This window comes from Apis florea, unplaced genomic scaffold, assembly GCF_048593485.1.
Source record: "Apis florea isolate Af1SG1 unplaced genomic scaffold, ASM4859348v1 contig_3203_pilon, whole genome shotgun sequence".
In the NCBI taxonomy this organism is placed as follows: Eukaryota; Metazoa; Arthropoda; class Insecta; order Hymenoptera; family Apidae; genus Apis; species Apis florea.
In genome coordinates, this window is record NW_028256723.1 from 1,167,651 (window position 1) to 1,192,618 (window position 24,968).

General features: G+C 20.1%; 5 protein-coding genes and 2 long non-coding RNA genes across 10 annotated transcripts; 3 read left to right on the top strand and 4 right to left on the bottom strand.

The window, feature by feature from the left end:
• Window positions 1-2,293: 2,293 nt before the first annotated feature.
• LOC147657129 (uncharacterized) lies at window positions 2,294-3,245 on the top strand. The gene is made up of 2 exons (XR_015292818.1): window positions 2,294-2,477; window positions 2,589-3,245. It is a non-coding gene; the product is annotated as an uncharacterized LOC147657129 (long non-coding RNA).
• A 55-nt stretch (window positions 3,246-3,300) lies between these two features.
• Window positions 3,301-5,489, bottom strand: LOC100866570 (zinc finger matrin-type protein 2). The gene is made up of 5 exons (XM_012487040.3): window positions 5,038-5,489; window positions 4,452-4,672; window positions 4,297-4,370; window positions 4,070-4,215; window positions 3,301-3,967 (listed from the first exon to the last, which is right to left on the bottom strand). The coding sequence occupies exons 1-5, from the start codon at window positions 5,044-5,046 to the stop codon at window positions 3,824-3,826; spliced, it is 594 nt and encodes a 197-aa protein (XP_012342494.1). The 5' UTR covers window positions 5,047-5,489; the 3' UTR covers window positions 3,301-3,823.
• A 59-nt stretch (window positions 5,490-5,548) lies between these two features.
• LOC100866457 (uncharacterized) lies at window positions 5,549-8,587 on the bottom strand. Its single transcript, XM_003693856.4, has 5 exons — window positions 8,041-8,587; window positions 7,629-7,802; window positions 7,280-7,550; window positions 6,872-7,141; window positions 5,549-6,803 (listed from the first exon to the last, which is right to left on the bottom strand). The coding sequence occupies exons 1-5, from the start codon at window positions 8,241-8,243 to the stop codon at window positions 6,603-6,605; spliced, it is 1,119 nt and encodes a 372-aa protein (XP_003693904.1). The 5' UTR covers window positions 8,244-8,587; the 3' UTR covers window positions 5,549-6,602.
• Window positions 8,588-8,930: 343 nt separating this feature from the next.
• l(1)G0020 (RNA cytidine acetyltransferase l(1)G0020) lies at window positions 8,931-13,692 on the top strand. Its single transcript, XM_003693854.4, has 17 exons — window positions 8,931-9,175; window positions 9,296-9,559; window positions 9,636-9,794; window positions 9,925-10,161; window positions 10,322-10,526; window positions 10,590-10,711; window positions 10,819-10,955; window positions 11,088-11,363; window positions 11,426-11,507; window positions 11,579-11,695; window positions 11,789-11,965; window positions 12,034-12,181; window positions 12,269-12,413; window positions 12,492-12,697; window positions 12,781-12,953; window positions 13,031-13,279; window positions 13,408-13,692. Exons 1-17 carry the CDS (start codon window positions 9,068-9,070, stop codon window positions 13,636-13,638), a joined length of 3,036 nt encoding a protein of 1,011 aa, XP_003693902.1. The 5' UTR covers window positions 8,931-9,067; the 3' UTR covers window positions 13,639-13,692.
• On the bottom strand, window positions 11,756-12,737 carry LOC147657130 (uncharacterized). The gene is made up of 2 exons (XR_015292821.1): window positions 12,644-12,737; window positions 11,756-11,951 (listed from the first exon to the last, which is right to left on the bottom strand). It is a non-coding gene; the product is annotated as an uncharacterized LOC147657130 (long non-coding RNA).
• A 153-nt stretch (window positions 13,693-13,845) lies between the features above and the next one.
• On the bottom strand, window positions 13,846-21,129 carry LOC100864310 (uncharacterized). Of its 4 annotated transcripts, none has more exons than XM_086910863.1 (8): window positions 20,957-21,129; window positions 20,263-20,721; window positions 19,547-19,738; window positions 15,725-15,881; window positions 15,359-15,392; window positions 15,065-15,291; window positions 14,267-14,446; window positions 13,846-14,164 (listed from the first exon to the last, which is right to left on the bottom strand). In XM_086910863.1, exons 2-8 carry the CDS (start codon window positions 20,689-20,691, stop codon window positions 13,848-13,850), a joined length of 1,536 nt encoding a protein of 511 aa, XP_086766989.1. In that variant the 5' UTR covers window positions 20,692-20,721; window positions 20,957-21,129; the 3' UTR covers window positions 13,846-13,847. The 4 variants fall into 4 exon arrangements, with proteins under 4 accessions (XP_086766989.1, XP_086766988.1, XP_086766987.1 ...); XM_086910862.1 differs by having other exon boundaries at window positions 15,788-15,881; window positions 20,263-20,712; window positions 20,957-21,073; XM_086910861.1 differs by having other exon boundaries at window positions 20,263-20,712; window positions 20,957-21,073.
• A 674-nt stretch (window positions 21,130-21,803) lies between these two features.
• CycA (cyclin A) lies at window positions 21,804-24,405 on the top strand. The gene is made up of 6 exons (XM_003693849.4): window positions 21,804-22,198; window positions 22,350-22,820; window positions 22,908-23,131; window positions 23,229-23,433; window positions 23,500-23,747; window positions 23,826-24,405. Exons 1-6 carry the CDS (start codon window positions 22,037-22,039, stop codon window positions 23,905-23,907), a joined length of 1,392 nt encoding a protein of 463 aa, XP_003693897.3. The 5' UTR covers window positions 21,804-22,036; the 3' UTR covers window positions 23,908-24,405.
• The last annotated feature ends 563 nt before the right edge of the window (window positions 24,406-24,968 follow it).

Sequence of the window (24,968 nt, forward strand, 5' to 3'; positions counted from 1 at the left end):
TGCGATTCTTAAAACTCGCAATACAGTTATAGATTGTATGTTATAAATCATATGGTACTGTTATTTCAAAAACTAAGCCTTGATTTATTCAATACAATTTATTCAAACTTACGTTCTAGTAAATTAATCATAAGTTTACAATATTATTTATTTTATTAATTATTTTTTATTTATACTTTCACAAAAATAATTATACTGCTACAATTATATTGCTTACTGTAAATTTTATGCACAAAGTTAGAATATAATTAAAATTATTTAAAGAAATTGAATGTGTATAATTCAATTAAAATTATGATTTAATCATATCATGTGTCCATATTAAAAATCATAGCATGACGATGAACCTAGATCCGCTCTGTTAAAGTCAGTAATTGTTATTCTCGTTTTCTATTCGGTAACAAAAGCTTTTTTAAACTCGATGTTCACCACGAGATTTCTCTCTTCCTTTACTTTTTTTATTTCAATATGAAATTAAAAAAAATTTACAGTATTTATTAAGATTTATTTAAAATTGTTTAAATAAATTGTTATTAATGTTAATTTCAAAATGAATATATAATAATTTAAGATATAATATACAATATCTAATATCTATCCTTCGAATAAATATTATATACATATAAATAATATGCATATATTCTATATATGCATCATATATTCTAAATAAATATTATATGCTTATACTTATTTCAAATGAAAGTAAGTAATATGAAAGTAAATTGTATGAAAACTTAAAAAAAAATAAGAATATAATAAGGAAAATAGATTAATGGTTCAAAATAAATTAAATTAAAATTACAATATGATAAATCACGTATATCGAAGAATAAAAGAATTTTTTAATTTTTATCGCTTTAATAATGATCAAAATATAAACTGAACATCAAAAAGACTTTCAGAAAATTCTACAAGATCTAACTATTCTCCCTTAAAAAATAACATCATGTGTTAAACTTTTATTAACAATTATCAATGTTTACTTTTTTAATAAAATATAATCAAAAAAAAATTAATAATATTACTAACTAACGAATCATTATTAATGACATTAAAAAACTTATTAAAGACTATTAAAAATCAATAAAAAATTAAAAAGAAATAAGGAATGCATCTTATTATTTATTATTATTAATATAAAAATAAAATATAATTATAATTATATAATTATGTGTATATATATATATATATATATATATATATATATATATATATATATTATAGTAAAACAGAATAATAAAAGATTAAATAAGAACGTTATTTTTTAACTTGCTATATAACAAATATTTTCGAAATAAATTATATCCAAAGAAACATGCAGAAAAGAAACATTGATTTAATTTTTCTTTACTGTTTCAAGTTAATAAACCAATCAAGCATTAAAATTACTAATATAAACTATTAATTCTGATATTAATACAACTTATATACATAATATTATAATATTGCTAATATGATTACATAATATTATAATATAATCTTAATTTTATAAAAAATAAATTATAAATTTTAATATTATTAAAATTTTTATATCTTAAAGGAAAGGATTATTTTTTAATTCTTGTTAAAAATGAGAATTTCATTTTATATTAATAAATTATCAATTTTAATTCGGAACAAACAAAAAATGTATCGATCGTTTCAATACGTTGATTCAATAATAATCAATCAATCGCGCACGAGTGAACAGAAATTCTGAAAATAAGAATCAGAGAGAAAAACGACAAGCAAAAAACATGTAATAGGTAAAATTCACTTCAAAGCGATCATTTTCACTTCCGTGGAAAAGAAAAGGGAAAGTGTGCATGTTTTGAAATAAGAAACTACTTTGCCGAACGTGAGTAACATAAAAAAATCAATTATTTATGCATATGATCCTTTGAAATATGCTCTGATGAAAATAATTTTCATTCCATAAAAATAATAAATCATCGAATATATTCTAAAATATAAATTGGCAAATAATTTCTATCAAATTAATTATTATTCTATTATATATATATATATATATATGTATATTAATCATATTGTTTTAATAAATGTATTATTATTATTAAAACATATATTGCATTGAATTCTAATGATAATAAAATTTTAATGAAATATTTTCTTCATAAACTCACTTGATTTCCCAGAGTTACATTCTTGTATGGGTTGAAGAGTTCGTGGCATCGTTAAATTAAATTTTTCGTCTTTTTTATATAACTGAATAATAATTCACAAACACTTATATTCATAAAATCTATCATGAAGATGTTCAAATTAATCGATGTTCATTTGGATCGATTAGAACAAATTTTCTGTCAGGATCACTTGACTTTTGTCATGATTATCACGAAACGTCACATTTTTCTTAAAGTTTTTGCAATTCTTTTCATTTTATGTAACTCAAATTTAATTTTTCATTAAAAATTTTTAAATTTGCTTAATTATATAAATTTTATAACTATAAATTTCTTAATTCAGTGATTATTTCGGTATAAAAGAATTTTAATTTTAATTATCCATTTCCGTATTATAAACATAAATTATAAATATCGAAAAGTTAAATTGATTTATATCACTGATGCACGTGCATTCTTTATCAGAAATCACGTGTAGACTAGTTTGCAATCCGCAAGTTACGGAAGATCTACCGATCTCCAAGACTGACTTCCAATCTCTGAAATACAAATGGATAACCTTCAGAAAAATGGCGGCACTCATAAACGCTCTGTGATCACGAGTACACATAAACTACAATACTAAGATGATTCGAGTAAACGATCCCAGAACTTAGTTGTGATTTTGAGTAGGAGAAGCGTGTTACATATTTATTTGGTTTCAATACATTTTTTATGACTTCGGAAAAAGAAATATAGATGTGTATGTTGAATGTGAATATAAGTGGTATATAGTATTGTGTGAAATTCATATTTGAATTTTATTTTTTTTGTTTATGATACAATAAGAAACAAAAAATCGAAGTGCAAGAGAGAAAGAATGATTATGATACAAGATCAACTTTCGTTTCATTTGAAATTTAAAACTTATTATTCTCACAAAACTTTGTATATTTTATAATTTATTTTTTAATATAAGAAATAAAATATAATTTAAAAATATATTTCTTTTTTCGAATAAAATAAATAATAAAAAATATATAAATAATAATAAATGATAAAAAAATATAAAAATAATAGTTATGTATTCAATGAAAAACAAAAAATTTAATGTACAAAAATTAAAAATCTTTTTATATATAAGATATTCTTTTTTGGTTTTTTTAAAATATACCCAATACATTTTTAATCACAATAATTTTCCGTATAAAATCTTGTACTTTTATTGACAAGTCATAAAATAATATTTAAATAATATTTCTTACATTACTGATCCAGAAGTATAAATACACATTATAAAGCTTATTTTTAATTATTGCAATGAATTTAAAATACATTAATAATAAATGATTTATACAATTAAAATTATTCCATATATATTTCATAATACTTTTACTGTATTTTTTATTCACTAAATGAACATACTTTCATTATGCTTAAGAAATTAATTGTTGTTTAATATTGGATAGAAATAAGAATTATTTGTACATTCAAAACATTGATCATACAAGAAAAAGGGAATAAATGAAATTATATTGTAAACTTAAATATTTACAAAGTTAAATTTTTACATTAAGATCAGTCTTATTTATCCCTGATCTTGTAGTGTTCAATGTTGATTTTTCAATGAAATATATTTTAAAGAAATTAATTGTGATCTTTTCTTAAAATACATCTTGAGAAGGCATTATTTCATCAAATGATCCGATAATATTTCATTGTCACTTTTTTTTAGAACCAAAACCTGAGAAACCCATTATTGCTGCCATTTCATCTGAAGGTCCTCCATTATCTTCATTGACTTCTTCAATTTTTCTTTTCTTATCTTTTCTTTTCTCTTTTCTATATTCTTTAATTTTCTCTTCCTGTAAATAAAAGATACATGTTTAAAAATAAATATATTTTTAAAATATATTAATATATTAATATTTATAAAATATATTTGAAAATCTGAAAATAATACAAACCTCTTCTTTTAATTCTTTTACTCTTTGCTCTAAGTCATAATCTTTCTTTTTTTCTTCTAATTTCTTTTTATTCATTGCAAAACGAGCTTTAACCTGTTCTAATGTAGATCTTTCTATTTTCATTGACATACCCAAATTACGTTGATCTGAAAAAATTCATCTATGAAATTAATATTTATTCAAACATACAAAAACATTAATAAAAATAATAAATAATAATTGATTACGTTTGGTGCCATTGATGTGATCTAAGAAATTAATTGAATCCTTGACAACACAATCACAAACATTACAATAATACCTATAAATATAATATTATTATATAAATTATAAATTATATCTATTTTAGTTAATTTTTAGAAAATGATTTAAAATTTTTTACCCTCCAGTTTGTGATGATGGAGTATTTTTATTAATAACAACACTTTTTCCTAATTTAGATTCAAGATCAACTTTGTAATCTCTTTGTTTGAGCAATTCTCTTTTTACCGCTGGTTGTTTTGGAATTCCCAATTCTTCTTCTGCAATTTCATCCTGCAGACGTTGAAGTGCTATTCTTTCATACTCTTCTCTGTTCCATTTGCGTCTATGGTCATCAGGTCGCTAAAAAATAAATAGTATTATACTATTTAAATCAATTTTAACAATTTTTTTTTATTTAAATATAATCCAATCTATGTAAATTTATCTTTATATTTTTTGACATATATATTATTTATACTAAAAATTATAATTATGATTTAATTTTTCGATTTTCTAAATTATTCATTTTTTTTTTTTATTTTAAATTTAATATTATCATTTTATTTTTATTTTTATCACTTTAATGTATATGTAAAATCAGGTTATAAAATGCGTTAAATATTTTTATCAAAATTACTTGAAATTAAATTATCTTGATAATATATAAAAAATTAATGATTTTTATCACAAAATCTCATATAAATAAAAATTGTAAAAATTCTTACCATAGACATTTTTGAAATTCTTGGAGTCAATCAAATCTATTACGCATAAAAAAATAAACTGTTTCCCCCTCTTCTTTTTACCTTACTTAAGCCATGCTCTTATTTTGGATAGTGGTTGTAATTATCACTTATCATGATCTTAAATATAATTTTATTTTTTCAAAAATTTTTAATTTTCTTCGGAATAAATAAGAAGATTTATAGTTTTTTTTTTTTAATTATACTTAATTTTCTTTTGATAATACAATTATTATATTACATATGAAATTTATAATTTAATAAATTTATATTTATAATCATATATTTTTAAATATTAAAATTTAATATTTTTAAATAATAAAATTTTATAGTTACTTTTGCATAATTTATAAATAAAAAAATATTATATATTTCAATAAAATATTAAGATACATATCAATCGAAAATTTATGTTTAACTTTAAAAATGTATGTAAAATAATTTTTTATATATAATATAAAAATAATAAAGAATGAAAAAAAATAAAATAAAATATTTTCAAAATTAATTTTATTTGCCAAAATACATTTATGTAATACTTTTTGTATATTATTAATATTAGAAATGTATTTATATAGAGTGTCCCAACAATATTGGAATATCCGTAAATTGGAGATTCCTGAAGTAATTTCAAGCAACATTTTCTTTGCAAAAATTTTCATTATGACTTTGTTAATGAGTTATTAGTAAAAAACACTGGCCAATCACGGAGCGTGTAGGTGATCCGCAACAGTAGCATTAGCTGTCAACAAATAAATCTAAACAATATATATCAAAGAAACTGTGTTGAATATATAAATATTTTTTTATCAAAAAAAAGTTATATCGAATTATATCACGAATGAATAAATAAATAAATAAATATAATATATATATATAGAATATCTAAAAAATGGTTGGGATATATATATATTTTTATATATTTTTTAATAATTCAACATTAATGAATAATTTAATAATTAATTAATGTCTGAATCTTCCTTAAATCTCTGTAGAATAGCATGAATATTTATAAAATTTTAATAAAATTAATTATTTTAATAATTATAATTAATAATTATTTTAATAAAATTTATTTTTTTATTTATATTATTTCTTTAAAACAAAATTATTTTATAAAATTCAATTAAAATACAATTAAAAATAAATAAATTCCTTGATACCACTTTACATGATAAATATTCAATATAATTTTTTTATATGTCATTATCATCATTTTGTAATAATCATTATTAGATTTTATAAATTTAACACTGGATAAAAACTATAATTTTTTTTTTTACAATAATAATAGAAATTACAATATAATTAAATGTTCAATTAATGAAACTACATATATATATATATTAATTATGTTATATATATGTTAATTATATATATATAATTAAATCTAAATTTAAATACAAAATTTACATTTTTATTATCAAAATTTTTCTTCTAATAAAATTCTGAATAAAAATTAATCATAGAATTTCAAAAAATTAATCAAAAAATTTGAATATATATTACTTTCTGATAAACTATTTTTTAAATAATAAATTATAGTTTTATTCCAATAAATCTAATGGTACATTATCTGGTAATTTAACCCCATATATTGTTCCTATATAAGATGCTATTTTACAACCATATTCTAAACAATGTTTTGGTTTCCAACGAGCTAAAACACCTGCTAGAAAACCAGCAGCCAAAGCATCACCAGTATCTATTGTATCAATAACAGGAACTTTTGGTTTAATTGGGTGTACCTAAATAAGCAAATTTTTATTCAAATTTTTCATTTAAAAAATTGATTTTTTTTTTATTTTTAACATACTTGAGCAAATTGACTTTTTCCCCAAACAGCAATTGTTGGAGCAGATGCACCTTGAGTCATAACAAATACTCCCCCATGACGTAGCCAATCTTTTTTGACTGTATTACAGACATTAATTGTAATTCTTTTTAAACTATTTAATAAAAATGGTATATCTGATACATCATCATATGTAAGATTTAATGATTGAGCCAAAGCTTCCATTTCTCTTGAATTACCAAATACAATATTTGAATGACCTACCATTTCGCAAACTGCTGTACGAAAATCCTATAAGAGATAATATATTGTTAATAACAAATATATATATTTTATATATATATATATGTTATACCACTGAATATAATAATTTTGTTTTTCTCATTAATTATTTAACATTATTAGTCAAATTCTAGAATATTTATTTACATTAAATATATATGTCCCACTTATATTAAAAGCTATGATTATATCTCTTTCTTCTGCTTGTTTAACAAGTTCTTTTATTACAGAAAAACTATGAGATATGAAAAATCCTTCAATATATATTATTTTTATTCTATCAAATGATAAATTGCATGCTTTAAGATCATTTAAAGTATATTTAGCTGCAGCTCCTACATTTGCAACAAAACTACAATATGGTTCACTTATCAATACTATACATTGTCCTGTACTTATATTTGAATGAATTGCATATCTGCAAGAATATATATATTTAAAAATATATATCATAATGAAAATAAAATAAAACAAAGAATTTAAAGCATCTGCAAACCTAGCATCCACACCTGCTGACCGAACTAAACTTTGTAACATTATTCCTTTACAATCATTACCAATAGCTCCAGAAAAAATACAATATTGATTTTGAAAGGTTTCATCATAAAGCCACTGCATAATTCGCATTGTATTTTGTGCTGATCCTCCAGGATACACTACCTGTTTTGATCTATTTCATCATATTATTAATAATCTCTAAATTTTGAATAAGTTTTTTATATAATAACAATAATCTAATATTTTCAATGAATATTAAAAAAAATATTAAAAAATACATTATGTATTTTTTATATAAAATATTTTTTATATAAAATAATAATATATATTTATATTTATCTAAAATAATGAAAAAAATATTTATATAAAATATAAACATGTAACAATTATTAATAAATATACTTATTAACTCTTGCGGTATATCTGCCAATAATTCTTGCATTTTATCTTCAGAAAATTCTGTTTCTCCATCTACATTAAGATTATATTTTTTTAATAAATCATTATCTTTTATTTTTACAAACATATCTAATAAAGGATTGCCAAAAGCAATAATTGCAGGAGCATTAAGATTTTTAATAGATTCTCTTAATGGTTTGTCTTTTTCAACCATTTTTAATAATTTATAAGTTTTTTATATTACATTTATGAATAAAGCTTTTTTTGTATTCAAAGAATGTCTTCAAAAAATTTTAAATTTTACTTGTAACACATCGAATATGATTATTAAATATATAGATTATTGTTTAATTTTTCTTATTTCTTATTTATTTCTAAAAATAGTAATAAAAAAGTAACTATAATATTTATCTTTATTGTTTGAAAATATAAATAAATTTAAAACATTTTTTTCATATTTTTTTCATATTGATGTTTTAATATACTTTTAAAATTATTCATTTTTATTATAATAAGAAATAATAAAAAAAATGAATGTATATTTTTGTTTTTAAAACTGGCATAAAGGTTACTTTACAAAGTAGCTTTACAAAAATATAATTGTTGTTCTTTATTAAATATATAATTATAAATTTTTACAATTATTTGCATTCATATTTTATATTTATATTTATATGATTATGATATAAATATGAAATATGATTAGAAATATATACAAATTATTATTATATTATTCTACTTTGATATGAATTATTAATAAATATATTTAATTTTAATATGTATATAACATATTATTATGTTACATTTTATTATATCGAATATATATTTAAGAGTTTTTACGTTACTTATTTTTTTATAACAATTAAAAATTAATAATTATTATATATTAATAATTTATCGTATATATATGTATTAAAGTTACAAAATGGATGCGCACATTTTAATTTGAATAAGTAACATAACCATTGTGCATATGATATCTATATATTTTTAAATAGAAATTAAATAAAAGAAAAAAGTGAATTCTATATTTTAAAGATGGTTCGTAAAAAAATAGATAATCGTATTCGTATTTTAATTGAAAATGGTGTTATTACGGGATATAGAACAATGTTTATTGTTATTGGTGAAAAAGCACGAGATCAGGTTTGATTATAATTTAATTGCAATTTAATAATATTAAACAATATTTATATTTTAATTTTTTATTTAATTTTTATTTTAAAATTTAAAATTTAAATTTAAAATATTACAATTTTTTATTAGGTTGTTTTATTACATCATATGTTATCAAAATCTATTATAAAAGCTAGACCTTCTGTACTTTGGTGTTATAAGAAAGAATTAGGATTTAGTAGTCACAGAAAGAAAAAAATGAAATCCTTACAAAAAAAAGTTAAATCAGGAAAGTTGGATGTTAATGATGATGATCCATTTGAATTATTCGTTGTTTCTACTAATATACGATATTGTTATTATCATGAAACACATAGAATATTAGGAAATACATATGGCATGTGTGTTTTACAAGTAAGATTCTTTATTTGTTTTGATTTAATTAATTCAATTTTATTTTAAATATAATTAACAAAAAATTAATTTTTAGGATTTTGAAGCTCTTACACCAAATTTATTAGCACGTACTATTGAAACTGTTGAAGGAGGAGGACTGATAATATTTTTATTACAATCAGTAAATTCTTTAAAACAATTATACACTATGAATATGGATGTTCATCAAAGATTTCGTACAGAAGCACATCAAGTATATTATTCACTTTTTTTAATTAATTTAGAGATAGATTTTGTTAATTATAAATTTAATTAATTAATTTATTTAAATTTAAGAAATAATTTTAAGAATTAATTTTCTAATATTTTGAATTTTATTTTAGAATGTTATTGGTCGATTCAATGAAAGATTTTTATTATCTCTTGCTTCATGTAAAAGATGTTTGGTTGTTGATGATCAATTAAATGTATTACCTTTATCATCACATAATTTAAAAATTGAACCTATACAAAAATTATCTTCTTCTGAAACATTATCAGAATTAGATACATTAAAAGAGAATTTAAAAGATACACAACCTATTTCTTCTCTTGTTAATTGCTGCAAAACACTTGATCAGGTTTAATACTAAAAAATATGTTAAATATATTTATATATATATATATATATAAAATAAATGAAGATTATTTTATATTGATTTATTTATTAATTAATTAATTGATTTTATATTATGATTTTATGTACATATTAGTTTTTCACATAAATTTTAATATTTTCAGGCAAAAGTACTTCTCAAATTTATTGAATGTATATCAGAAAAAACATTAAGATCTACCGTTTCTTTAACTGCAGCTAGAGGTCGTGGAAAATCTGCAGCATTAGGTTTAGCTGTTGCTGCTGCTATAACATTTGGTTATTCAAATATTTATATTTCAAGTCCAAGTCCAGAAAATTTAAATACATTATTTGAATTTATTTTTAAAGGTAAACATCAACAATAAATATTATTTTTTAATAGAATAAATTTTATATTATTTTATATTATAGGATTTGATGCATTAGGATATCAAGAACATCTTGATTATGGACTTGTACAATCTACAAATCCTGAATTTAATAAAGCCATTATACGTGTAAATGTTTTTCGAGATCATAGACAAACAGTTCAGGTGTAATATTATTAATTTTTATCTTAAAATTTTTTAAGATAATTTTAAAGTTATTTGTTAAAATAATATAATATAAATACATTGATAAAGAAATCAATTTTTTTTAGTACATTCATCCAACTGATGCACATAAATTAAATCAAGTTGAATTACTTGTAATAGATGAAGCTGCAGCAATACCTCTTCCTTATGTGAAAACTATGCTTGGTCCTTATTTAATATTTCTTGCATCGACTATTAATGGGTAATTATATCTTGTATTTTAATTTTTGATCATTGTTCAATCATTTTATTTAATTATAATTTATACGTGTTTAATACATAATTTATTTTAATATAATATTATATAATACATAACTTATATATGTTTTAATAGATATGAAGGAACAGGTAGATCTCTATCATTAAAACTATTACAACAATTAAGAAATCAAACCATTAGTTCAAATAGTCATGAGAAACAAAAAAATGAAAAGATTATTATTGGAAGACAATTACATGAATTGACTTTAGAAGAATCTATTCGTTATAAACCAGGAGATTCTATCGAACAATGGCTTTGTGATTTATTATGTTTAAATGCTACAATAAATACACCTATATTATCTGGATGTCCATCACCTGATATATGTGAATTATATTACATAAATAGGTAACGTACATTATATAAATTTACATTATATATTATGTATACATTATATATATTCTTTTTAGAGATACTTTGTTTTCTTATCATAAAGCATCTGAATTATTCTTGCAAAGATTGGTAGCTCTTTATGTGGCTTCACATTACAAGGTAAATCTCTCTCTCTCTCTCTCTCTTTCTTTAAAAATAAAGGTACTAAATTTTTTTAATAATGTTTCCAGAACAGTCCAAATGATTTACAAATGATGTCTGATGCACCAGCACATCATTTATTTTGCCTTTTAGGTCCAATAAATTCAAACAAAAAAATATTACCCGAGATATTAGTAGTTATTCAAGTAAATATACATGATATGTAACCATATTATAAATGTATATGAATTTAAATATCTTTGATATTTTTTGTAATACTAAATTTTTATTATGCATAGATTTGTTTGGAAGGCGAAATAAATAAAAATACTATAAATGATGGACTAGTTCGAGGACGTCGAGCAGCTGGTGATCTTATACCATGGACTATTGCACAACAATACCAAGACCAAGATTTTCCAGCATTAGCTGGAGCACGTATTGTCCGCATTGCAACACATCCTGAATATCAAAATGTAAATTTAAATGTTATTATAAGAATTAATAAAGATAATTTTTATTTAATTAAATATTTATATTATAGATGGGATATGGTAGTCGAGCATTGGAATTATTGAAAAAATATTATGAAATGAAAATAATTAATATTAATGAAACATCATTACAAACATGTATGACAGAAATATCAAAAGTTAAAAATGAAGAAGTAAATTTGTTAGAAGAAAAAATTGGTAATTAAATTTATTATATTAAACACTTATATCAGATATCTTAATTTTAATTTATTAATTATTAATTTCAAATTAATTATTTTTTAGAACCTCGAGTTTCGTTACCGCCGCTTCTTTTAAAACTTAGCGAAAGACGTCCAGAAAATTTAGATTATATTGGTGTATCTTTTGGTGTTACTGAACCACTTTTAAAATTTTATAAACGAGCTAATTTTATACCAGTATATTTAAGGTTAAAATAATTATTTATTATTATTATTATTGTCATACATTAAAAGTTTATTAATAAAATAAATATTTACTTTTCCAGACAAACAACAAATGATATTACAGGTGAAAATTCATGCATCATGTTGTATAAGATCAATTCTGATCAAGATGTTAAATGGTTACAAGCATATTGGAATGATTTTCGTAAACGATTTATAAGTTTATTATCTTTTTCATTTAACACATATTCACCTTCATTAGCTTTAAGTATATTATTTAATAAATCGATTACATTAGAAACTACAAGTTAGTATATTTTCAATAATATATGAATATATAGTTTAATGTTCATATTTTTACGTTTATTATGCAATCATTTCTTTTTTTAGCATTGACGAAAAATATATTGGATATCTATTTTACATCATATGATTTAAAACGTTTATCTATGTATAGTAATAATATGGCAGATTATCATTTAATAATGGATTTATTGCCATCATTAGCGCGTTTATATTTTTTAAATATGATAGATGATATTCATTTATCAGCAGTACAATCGGTAATTTTTATATTTATTCTAATTTAAAAATCTAAATATATTTTGTATTTATACAAATGTTTTGATTTTTATTTTAGGCAATTTTATTGGGATTAGGTTTACAACACAAAACTGTTGATACATTAGCAAAAGAATTAGATTTACCAACAACACAATTACTTGGTTTATTTAATCGTATTATACGCAAATTTATACAGTATTTTAATAAAATAACAGAGAATTTTATTGAAACTACTATAATGAAAATAGAAGGTAATAATGAAACAGTACAACTTAATCCCATCAATGGAGAAAGTTTATATGATGAATTAGAAAATGCAGCTAAGGTTTGTCCATTATTTTATTATAATATTATAATTTATCAAATTTATAATATTATATCATTCGATATAGATAATAATAAATAGAATTATTTATTATTTAATATTAATAATATTTTTTAAATATTTTTTAGGAATTAAAAGCTAAACAAAAAGCAGAATTGGAAAAATTAAAAAAAGAAAATTTAGAACAATATGCAATCAAAGGAACAGAAGCTGATTGGAAAAATGCTCTATCTGAAAAAAAAAGTAAAAATCTCATATCTATAAAAAGTGGAGAAAAAAGAGAATTGGAAAATAATAATACTTTAGAAGAAAATAAAAAACAATTTAAAAAAAAGAAAAGACATTTTTCCAAGATTTAATAAAAATAATATATAAAAATTAATATTTTAAAAATAAAATAAAATAAATAATTATATGTGAAGTATTTATTTATCTTTCAATTATCATATTTTTATTTATCAATTCAATTATCATATTGTTTTAAGAAAAAAACATATCTTAATCTATAAAAGAGGTATTTGGAAAATATCTATATTATTTATATTATAAATAAAAAATATATAAAATTTTAATCAAAAAAATTATTATCTATTATATATTTTATACATTGACATATTAAATTTCTTTCATGTTGAATAGATCGTGAAAGTAATTTTTGTAATAATTGTGATGTATATGGTGGTATCTTATTTATAATTTTCTGTTCTTTATTTTTTGAATTTTGATTCAATGTCAGTTTAATTTTGGAAATTTTACAAACTGAATCTATTGGTTGTGTTTGAATAGATCTATTTTCATGCATTACTTCATTTTTTATTATATTATTTTCTTTATTATTATTATTTAAACTTATTTTTTTAAATGATACTTCTTCAGGCATATCACCTACAAACGAAATATATGAACATTAGATATTAATTTTTACTTTATTATAAATAATAAATTTATTATAAATTTTTTCTTATATGAAATATTTCTTATACTTACTTTCTTCTGAAACACTTTCATAATTTGCTACTAAATTGGGTATATTAGAAGTAGCAAATTTTGGTAATATATCTAATATTTCTTCTTCATCAGAAATTTGATTAATATTTTCCTTGTAATTATTTTCAATTTCGTTATTAGATTGCTTTTCAATTTCCAAATCTTCTTTTCTTAAGCACACTAAAATATATATATATATATATATATATATATATATATATGCATGTGTGTACAAGTATATTTATGATAATTTTATAATTTTTAAGTATATTATTTTCAGAGATATAAAAATTATTTTTTATAAATTATATTTTTTTATAATTTAGTCCATATTTAGTCCATATTTAAATAATTTTAATAATTATTAATCTTAATCTATTAATATTAGTTAATTATTAGATAATAAAAAAAACTATTTCAAATAAACAAGATAAGAAAATAAAATATGCTATATAATATAATGGTATAAAAAATTATATTTCTTAAATATAGCATATTCATTAAAACATTAAATAAATTTATATTTATAAAAAGATCATTTCTTTGAACATTTTTCTTATATGTAAATAAAAAAAAAAATAAGAACAATATATGGAAAATAATTATAATTCAATTTCAACTATGTAGGAATAAAATCTTTTGAAATAAATTTTTGTAATAAATATATCAAAATATATAATATAAATGACTTTTAATGCAAAATGTCAAACAGAATATAAAAGGTTATAGTAAAAAGTTATTTGATTTTTTTTTTTTGTATAATAAAAATAAAATAATAGAAAATAATTAAATGCTCACATGTTCCAAAAAATCGATGTAAACCTCTATATGTTTCCTTTTGTTCTTCAATATTATTAGATATAATAGGTTCCTTTTTTATTATTCTTTTTCGATTATGAGAACGTAAAAATTTATGTCTTTTCCGCTTAGTAATCTCCTGCTTTTGTTTAATTACTTCTCCTCTTTGTAATTTTTCTATTTCTTCAGCTTTCCGTAATTCAACATTAATTTTTGTAGGATATCTTCTATGATGTGATTATATATCATGTAAATCATTAATCATTATCAATCATAAAAATCATTATAACTTACTTTTTTCTCTCCATTATCCATTTTTCAATATCTTCTGGAATTGACATATTGTTAGTTTTATAATATAAATCACTATTATGTTGCATGATAATATATTTTTCAATGAATAAGAAAACAAAATGTAATTACAAATTTAGCTGCATCTATGTGAAGATGGCTAGTAGGATAGTAGAGGGGAGGAAAATTACTCCCCTCTCTTGTTTATTAGCAATACTACAAGATCTTATTTATATATATGAAACTTTCGACCAATACGCATGCCTATTTTTATAATTGTGGATCTATCGGAAATAGCCAATCAATTGTCTATATTATTTTATTTAGCTGTCTTCTCATAAATGCAAGTATTATTATATCCATCAATACCACAGAGTTCATGTTCCTTCTCATGTTTAGAAAGAGTATCTTCTGATGAAAAATCTTTATCACCTATTTCATAATAAAATGACTCATCATCCTTTGAACTGGAGTAATTTTCATTTCTTTGATCATATAATTCTTCACTATTTGGATAGAGATGAGCCTAAAAATAGTTACTTCAAATATTTTTTATACATTATTCACATTCAAATATAAAAATATTTCTTGAAGTATAATTATTAATGAAGAATATTTAAGATTTACATTAATTTCATTATTTCATAATTTTTTTGTTTGATATTATATAACATATGAAGCATTTACTTCAAATAATATTTTTTTAAAAAATAATTCTTTTTGTTTTTAACATTATGATTTTAAAATAATTTTTTTTTAAATACAAAATCATATGTAGAATAGATTTTCAAAAAATTTTATATTAATAATTATAAAATTTATAATTATAATATCTTATAATTTAGATTGATATAAAATAATTTATATTAATAAATATAAATATTATTAATAAATATAAATTATTTATAATAAACAATATAAATTATTTATTAATTAAGATTTCTATGTCTTCAATATCATATTTGTATTGAAAATATTAAAAAAAATTATTATAACAATATTGTAATGTATAAAAATAATAGAAGTATTTTTTTTACAATTATTAAGCAAAATTAATATTTGATATACATTTGATATAAATAAAAATAAAAATATATTTATGAATAGAAATTACTCTTATGTTGTCATAAATAATTGCTTATTTATTATCATTTTAAAATCTTTTCCAGGGTATTCAGAAATCCATTTAAGATTATGCAAATATTATTAAATGCATATTTTTTTATCGATATCTTGAATAAATGATATAATAGTATAGATTAAATTTTATGAATAATTATGTAAGAAAATATTTTATAGTCACCATGATATATTGCATATATATGAAATTTATGAAATATGGAAAATTTCAGTACAATTTTAAAATATAAAATTAAATTGACAACATAAAAAAAATTTTAAATATTTATTATAAATATAAATATAAATATATATATATATATATATATATATATATATATATATACATATAATATATATATATTTATAATAAATATATATATTATATATATATATATATATAATAATTCTTGCTTTAAATTATTTTGAAAAATAAAAACAAATTTAATATTATAAATCTGATAAATTTACTTATACGATATTAATGAAGAAGATTATAAATATTTTTATTTTATACAACAGTATAAAACATATATAATTAATAAAAATTTTAGGAGAACAATATTTTCATTTGATACAAACAATCTAGATCATTTTCATATTTCAGAACGATTATTCAACGCATATAAGAATTTTTTTTTTTAGTGGTTTATAAAGTAATTGGGGACACCAGATTTAGAACTTATAGAAATACGATTTATTCTTACAATATGTATCTTAATTACAAATTTATTTTATTCTGAATTTATATTTCATGGAAGTCATGTATTATTGAAATTAATAAAATGTATTCTCAATATTATGACACATAATAAACAATTACAAAAATTGTCATATTTCAATACAGAGCCACAAGCTATGTAGAAAATATTTATTTTTTAATTTATTAAATAGAATACATATTTTAATAAATATATCAGAACATTTTTTAGTGATTCCATGAAATTTTCTATTAAGAATATAATAGCTCGCAGCACTGTATATTCTGGCCAAAGAGCAATTAAAGAGCTTTATAATAACAAAACTAACAAACGCCAGATTTTTGTATAAATTTTATGAAAAGAAGTTATAGAAGTTATAGTATCTTTAACATGAAAATATATAAGAAATATACAAAATTTTACATTTATAAGCATATACTAATGAATTATAAGAGAAAAAAAAATAGTTCAGTTTTGTATAAGTATTACTGAAAAATGAAAGAGAATATTTGTTATTCAATTATTATTCAATTATTCAATAATATTAAACTCTATTTTCTCAAAATAATTATCGTGATAATCTAGCAGCATGCACTTATAATATAAATGCTAAAGAAAATTATATTGCAAAGAAATGATATTTTACAAATGACAAAAGAACGGTTAATACAAATTTTGTAATTAAAAATGATACAAATATTTCGATTTTGCAATATACTACATGTTAAAAGAAGAAGGAATTAAATCGTTCTGAAGTTTGAAAACAGAATACTTGTGTAATTCTTTATAGGAGGAGTAGCCTGAAGCTTAAGACTGTGCTTGTTCGCTGGAAGGCTGCATCTCCTCCGTTAGCTCCATTTGCTCTGATTGCTCAGTCGCATTCTCAGTTTTCTGAACACCCTCGGATTCGATCGTATTCTTATCATCTGTTTTTTGAGCACCCTATAATCAAAGTAATTTATCAACTATGACAGGAATGCAATGAAATTAATTACATAATGCCAATTAAACGTAGTGGTGCAAATAATGCTTATTTTGAATATAAATAATTTAGTAAAATCACTACCAAAATTAAAAATTCATTATTAAATAAATATAATTCAAAAATATTTAATATATATATTTCAAAAATATATTATTAATTTAAGTAATACGATTAATATTTTGATTACAATAAATAAATAAATATATTAAGTAAATTTAAAATAAATAAATATATTAATTAAATAAAGTATTATAATTATAATCAAATTTATAAACTATTCAAATATCATAAAAAAATATTTATATTTATCTCTTAAATTTTTATATATAAGAAAAAGAAAAAATTCTATAATTTTTTTCTTTATAAATTATAATAATTTATAAATGATAAATATAATATTTTTTTGTATATTATATATAAATTATTTTATACAAATAAATTAGATATATTACTGAAATCATCTCTCATAAATTAATCAATTTTTTAATATATTTATTATTATTAATATTTTATTTTAACTTACTTATATTTATACTTTTAAATCTTAAATTATTTTGATGATTATACTGAGATACTTACTGTAAATTGCTAAAAGAAATAAAATAGAATTTTATTTTATCAATGATATGTAAGATACAATCTTTAATTATTAACTTAATGTACATAAATAGGAAAAAAAAATTAAAAAAAAAAATAATTATTATAAAAGCATATAAAATTATTTTTTACTTATTTCTATAATAAAAAATCTTTGATTTTTCCATTTCAATTAAGTATACTATTTTCATTATAATTAAATATAACATACATATTAAAATATATTAAAGAAATTAATATATTATGTATAATTCATATGATAATTATTAAATAACAATTTTAAAAATAAAATATTCAATAAAAAAACTTTGAATTACATAAAAATATATTGTATATAAATGTAAATAATTTTATGTAAATAAAATGATGTTATTTACTTAATTATAATATATATCATATAATGAATATTATATATACTAAAAAAGATTTGTTCAAAAAAATATTAAATTAAATATCTATTTTTAAATTTTAATTAATTTTAAATTATTATAAACAAAAAAAATTATATTGATTAACATGAATTATAACTTTTTCATTTATGTAATTAAATATTATGTATTAAATTACTTAAAATATGCTTTTTAAGTAATTTATATATGACATATTTAAAAATATATAAATATATATATATTTAATTATTATAATCAGAAAAATATATTATATATAATTATCATAATCAGAAAAAAGTATAAATAAAAAATTTAATAATAATTTTCATTTTATATCTACAAATTCATATGTACAAAAAGTATATACAAGTATATGTATAAAAATTAAATGGAAAGATACCTGTTCAGGATGTTTTGCAAGATAATCATTTTTAGCATCTCTGATCATCCTTGTCACTTTATTCCTTAAATCCTTAAATTCTTCCCATTCTTTTGCATCCTTATTCTTTTTTGCTTTAGCATATAGCTTATTTTTTTTTTGTATTTCACTTCGGATTTCATCAGTCATCCATGGTTTTTTTAGTTCTAATTCCTAAATGATTGTAATATTTTTTTATAAGAATTTAAATAATATCTTTAAATTTGTTATTTGTAATTTTGTTTTCATGTACTAAGATATTATATGTATATAATTTAATAAATTATATTTTTCATTGTCAATAAATATAATAAATCTGATTAGATTTCTCTTCCATATTTCAGTAGTTATTAACTAAAATTTAAAAGTTAAAAATTAACTAATTTTAATTTGACTCATATATTTATTTTAAATATTGTATTTCAAAGACAAATTGCATTTAAATACAAAAGAAAAATTCAAGCAAATTAAAAGTATATATAATTTAAATAGATAATAATTATTTGTTTGATAAATAATTATTAATTAAAATATAAATTATATCTGAATAAAGAAATAATCAAATAAATAAGTTTATTGATTATATTTCCATTATCATGCAATTATTATTATATATAACATAATTATTCTTATAAAACAATAAAATTATTATCCAAGTTGCATTTTGTAAATATCAAAAAGTGAAAAATATTACTTACTTCAAGTTTACTAACTTTTTTTGCATTATTCATTGCTTTCCCTTTAACATTGCCATTTCTTACAGAAAATCTTGGTCTCATATGAGATAAAATTTGAGGTGGTAATGCTCTTCTGTGCCAAGGCCTCATCAATGGTCCTCTAGGTCCGACACCTCTTAAGCCCATTGGTGGAACCATTGGAGCCATAGCTCTAACTCGTGGGCCAAATAATGGCATCGGTCCACTTGGTCGATTTACTCCACCTGGTCGTGGTGGCGGTGGTAATCTTTGTCGCATTGGTCCAAAAACTGGATTCATCGGAGGTGGTGGCATTCTTGGAGGTAAACCAGGAGGTGGAAGTCTACCACCAAATCTCGGAGGTGGTGGAGGTCGCACACCAGCAGGTGGAACTCTTGGCCCTAACAAGGGTCCTCGGTTTAACGGACTCATGTTATTTTCGATGCAAATCTTCTAAAATCACTTTTATGATATTAAGTAGTAAACAATCAGTATTTCGTTAAATGCGAAGCTTTATTTATGAGGTTAAAACTTTAACTTTATACACTGTTTATACGCAAAATATGGAATATATACTCAAATTATATATTTTTTAATTTTATCGTATTAAACTTTTATTTGAAACCAATTACGGAATTAATAATTGTTGCAAATATCGTGTAAACATTACGAACTTGTAAGCAAATAAACTCTTTACCTTGCAAATAGTAATAGCACCGAAAAGCTTGATCTCAATAGTCATGAACAACAAACTTTAAGTTATACAAACAAGTTTATAATTTCAATACTCTAAATATTAAAAGTAAAAATTATATAAAAAGAATATGTATATATACATTATATTCTTTATATAATATCGTATTATATAATAAAAAATATTTTTCTGACTATTATAATAATTCTAAATTTATTTATTATAATTATTATTTTTAATTTTCAAAATTTTTTAAATGTAATTCATAATATTTTGATATCATTAATATTTATTTTTTACAAATTATTTATAATTTATATTATTAAATTTTACAAAAAAGAATGAAAAAAATATAATTTATTTAATTATTGTATATGATATCTTTATGATTTTCATTTTTTATTTGTTTGAATGAATTTTTTAATACGTTTTCCTTTTCTTATCAATTTTTTAACCAATTGTCATTATAAAAAATTAATTGAATAAAAAGATATATTATTTTTTTAAATAATATAATCATACAAATTTAATTTATTAAATTATAGTTTTTAAATTTATTTAATTATATATATTTAAAATAATTATATTATTATATTATAATTATATTATATATTAAATATTATATATTATAATTATATTATATTATATTATATTATATAATAAAAAAAATATAAAGTAACAAATTTTTATATTTAAAAAATATATAATTTTTTTAAACAAATAATATTTTTTATTGTATATGCACCTATATTTAAGGATAATTTTAAGAAAGTGAGTTAATATATTATCTATCTGATTGGTCTATTTCCGATGTATAAGATATATTCTTTTCTCATTGGTCTATTTGAGCAACGCTTTTAACGTATCGCCAGCTGTTAAAGTTACGTTTGTTTGAAATCAAACGGCAACTGAAGTTTGTTGAGTTGCTTGGAACTTCGAAATTTGTCTGCCATGTATAGGTGGTAAATATATTTCGTTGTAATAAGAAAAGGCATGCATAGTGATTAAAAATTAATAATAATTTGAAAAAAAAGAAGAATTCATTTATATATAAAAAACTGGCAGAAAATTTTTAACTAAATAATGGCCACGATTCGAGTACATGAGGATCAAGAAAATCGTATTTCCGATGTTCGTCGCGGCAAAGAAAATATTAATGTGCCCCTTCAAAATCAAACATTGCAACCAACGAAACGTGCAGTTTTAGGTGTTCTTCATAATAATTGTAATCGTAATATAAAATCAGTATGTATAGATTTTTTATCTTTTCTCCCGCGTTTCTTTAGACTAAAAAATTTAATGTTATTTTTATTATATATAATAAATAACCATAAAAAATAATTTTTAAATTTATATATCTTTTTAATGATAAATTAATTTATTTTGTTTCTTGTAGGAAATATACAAGGATGAAAAATACCAAAAAACGAAAGCAGTTATACCCACACATTTTGAAGCTTTCAAAATTTATGAAGAAAAAAAGGAAGAAGTTATATTTAAAATCTATGAAGATAAATTAGAAGAAGAAACTTCTGTTGCTCTTAGAGATACAAAAGATAAAAAAGAAATGAGAGAAAAAGAAAATATTACATTTGAAAGAGAAAAACCAAGGTTAGAAGTAAATCCTATAAATGTCTCAAATTTACCAACATTTTATAATGCCATTCAAGATATAAATCAAAAGAAGGAAAATGAAATAACTTTTTCACAAGGCAGTCCAATGTCTTTAGAAAAATCTATTTCTTATTTGTCTTCCTCAAAGAAAAATCATCAAAAAAGAAGAAAATCTATTAAAGAAATGAGAATGAATTTTTTTGATGTAGATGAATATAGAGCTGATATATATAATTATTTACGTGTTGCAGAAGTATGTATTTCTTTAAAATTTTTTTTTAAGTTAAAATAATAATTAATAAAATAATCAATATAGCTTTAAAAAAATATTTTATTTTAGACACATCATAGACCAAAACCAGGATATATGAAAAAACAATCTGATATAACATATTCAATGAGGTCAATATTAGTGGATTGGCTTGTAGAAGTTGCTGAAGAATATAGATTACAAACTGAAACACTCTATTTAGCTGTTTCATATATAGATCGTTTTCTATCATACATGAGTGTTGTAAAATCAAAATTACAACTTGTAGGCACAGCAGCTATGTTCATTGCTGCGTAAGTTTTTTTAATGTATATTTAATTAATTATTATTACAAAGTTATTATTATATAATAAAATAATAAAACTATTGATTGAAATCTTAATAATTTAGAAAATATGAAGAAATTTATCCACCTGAAGTAGGTGAATTTGTATATATCACAGATGACACATATCCAAAAAAACATGTGTTACGTATGGAACATTTAATATTAAGGGTTTTATCTTTTGATCTAACTGTTCCAACACCACTTACCTTTCTTATGGAATTCTGTATTAGTAATAATCTTTCTGAAAAAATTAAATTTTTAGCAATGGTAAGTATATAATATTTTTTTTAAAATAATAAAATAATATATTAATTTTCATAAAAAATTCTATAGTATCTCTGTGAATTATCAATGCTTGAGGGAGATCCATATCTTCAATTTTTACCTAGTCATTTAGCTGCATCTGCAATAGCACTTGCACGACATACGTTATTAGAAGAAATGTGGCCACATGAGTTAGAATTATCAACAGGATATAGTTTAAAGGATCTCAAAGATTGTATTTTGTGTTTAAATAAAACTTTCTATAATGCATTAAATATTCGACAACAAGCTATACAAGAAAAATACAAAAGCAACAAGTAAGTTCAAATATTAATATTTAAATTAATTTATTTTTTTTTTATATTTTATTGAGTCTCAAATATATTCTTATTTAGATATGGACATGTAGCATTATTATTACCACGACGTATTGATAATGTCACATTGACTTCTGAAGATGAAGAGGAGCATGCCTAGTATTCAACAGGCATTGCACAAAAATAAAAATATCTAAAAATTTATATATGTTTGGAGATAACGAACCTCCCACTATAAATCCCATGTTTTGTAAGACAAGGAGGGGATTAGAGCAAGACTGAGCTATTGTTTCACAAATGAAATGTACGAATAATTTCTATTTGCATATATAGTCACTATGTTTAGCTTAAGCAAACATATTGGCTTTATTTTTCATATTCCACTACCACCTATACTTATTATAGGTTGTAGATAAATTTTAATAACTGTTTTTAGAGCTCCATCATTATATTAACGAATGAAGCTCTAAATTATGTTATTTAGGAATTGTATTTTTATATGCATTTTTTAGATGATTGTTAACAGAACACTTGCTCTATATATACGATGCCTAAATTTTGTTGCCAGTGATCTGTCATAAAATAATAGAAAGTGTAAGAATAATAACTGTATTTATTATTGACATTGTATTAAAAATATACATCATTATGATGGAAATATTTCTATGTATTAAAATAATTACAACATTTATCTATTTTACAATTCTTGCATAGCTATTTATTTACATATTTTTTATATATATAAAATTGAAAATGATTTAACTAAAAATAATTTTTTTAGTTGCTTTTTTTTATTTACTTATTTATAAAAAATAGTATTTGTATATACATTTTATGGATCATGTTATTTAAAAAAAAATTTTTTACGAATATTTAGATTTTATATTTAGATATTAAATTTTTATTTTAAAACTAATTAGATTTATATAGAATATTTAATTTCAATATTTGATTTTTTATATAAATATTTTTTTAATAAGAAATATACAAAAGAAGTTTTTAAAAAGAAATATACAAAATTTTAGACATGATCTCTGAGCAGAATATATTGAAAAAAAATATTAAAGTGTTTGATACACTATACATCTATAATGTTTATATTAAAAAATATATAACTTTGTTTTTAATGTTATTTTTCTGCGATTGCAATATCAAATTTTTGAATTATATTATTTATATCATATATAATAAAATACATATAAAATAATTTTACAATGTTTT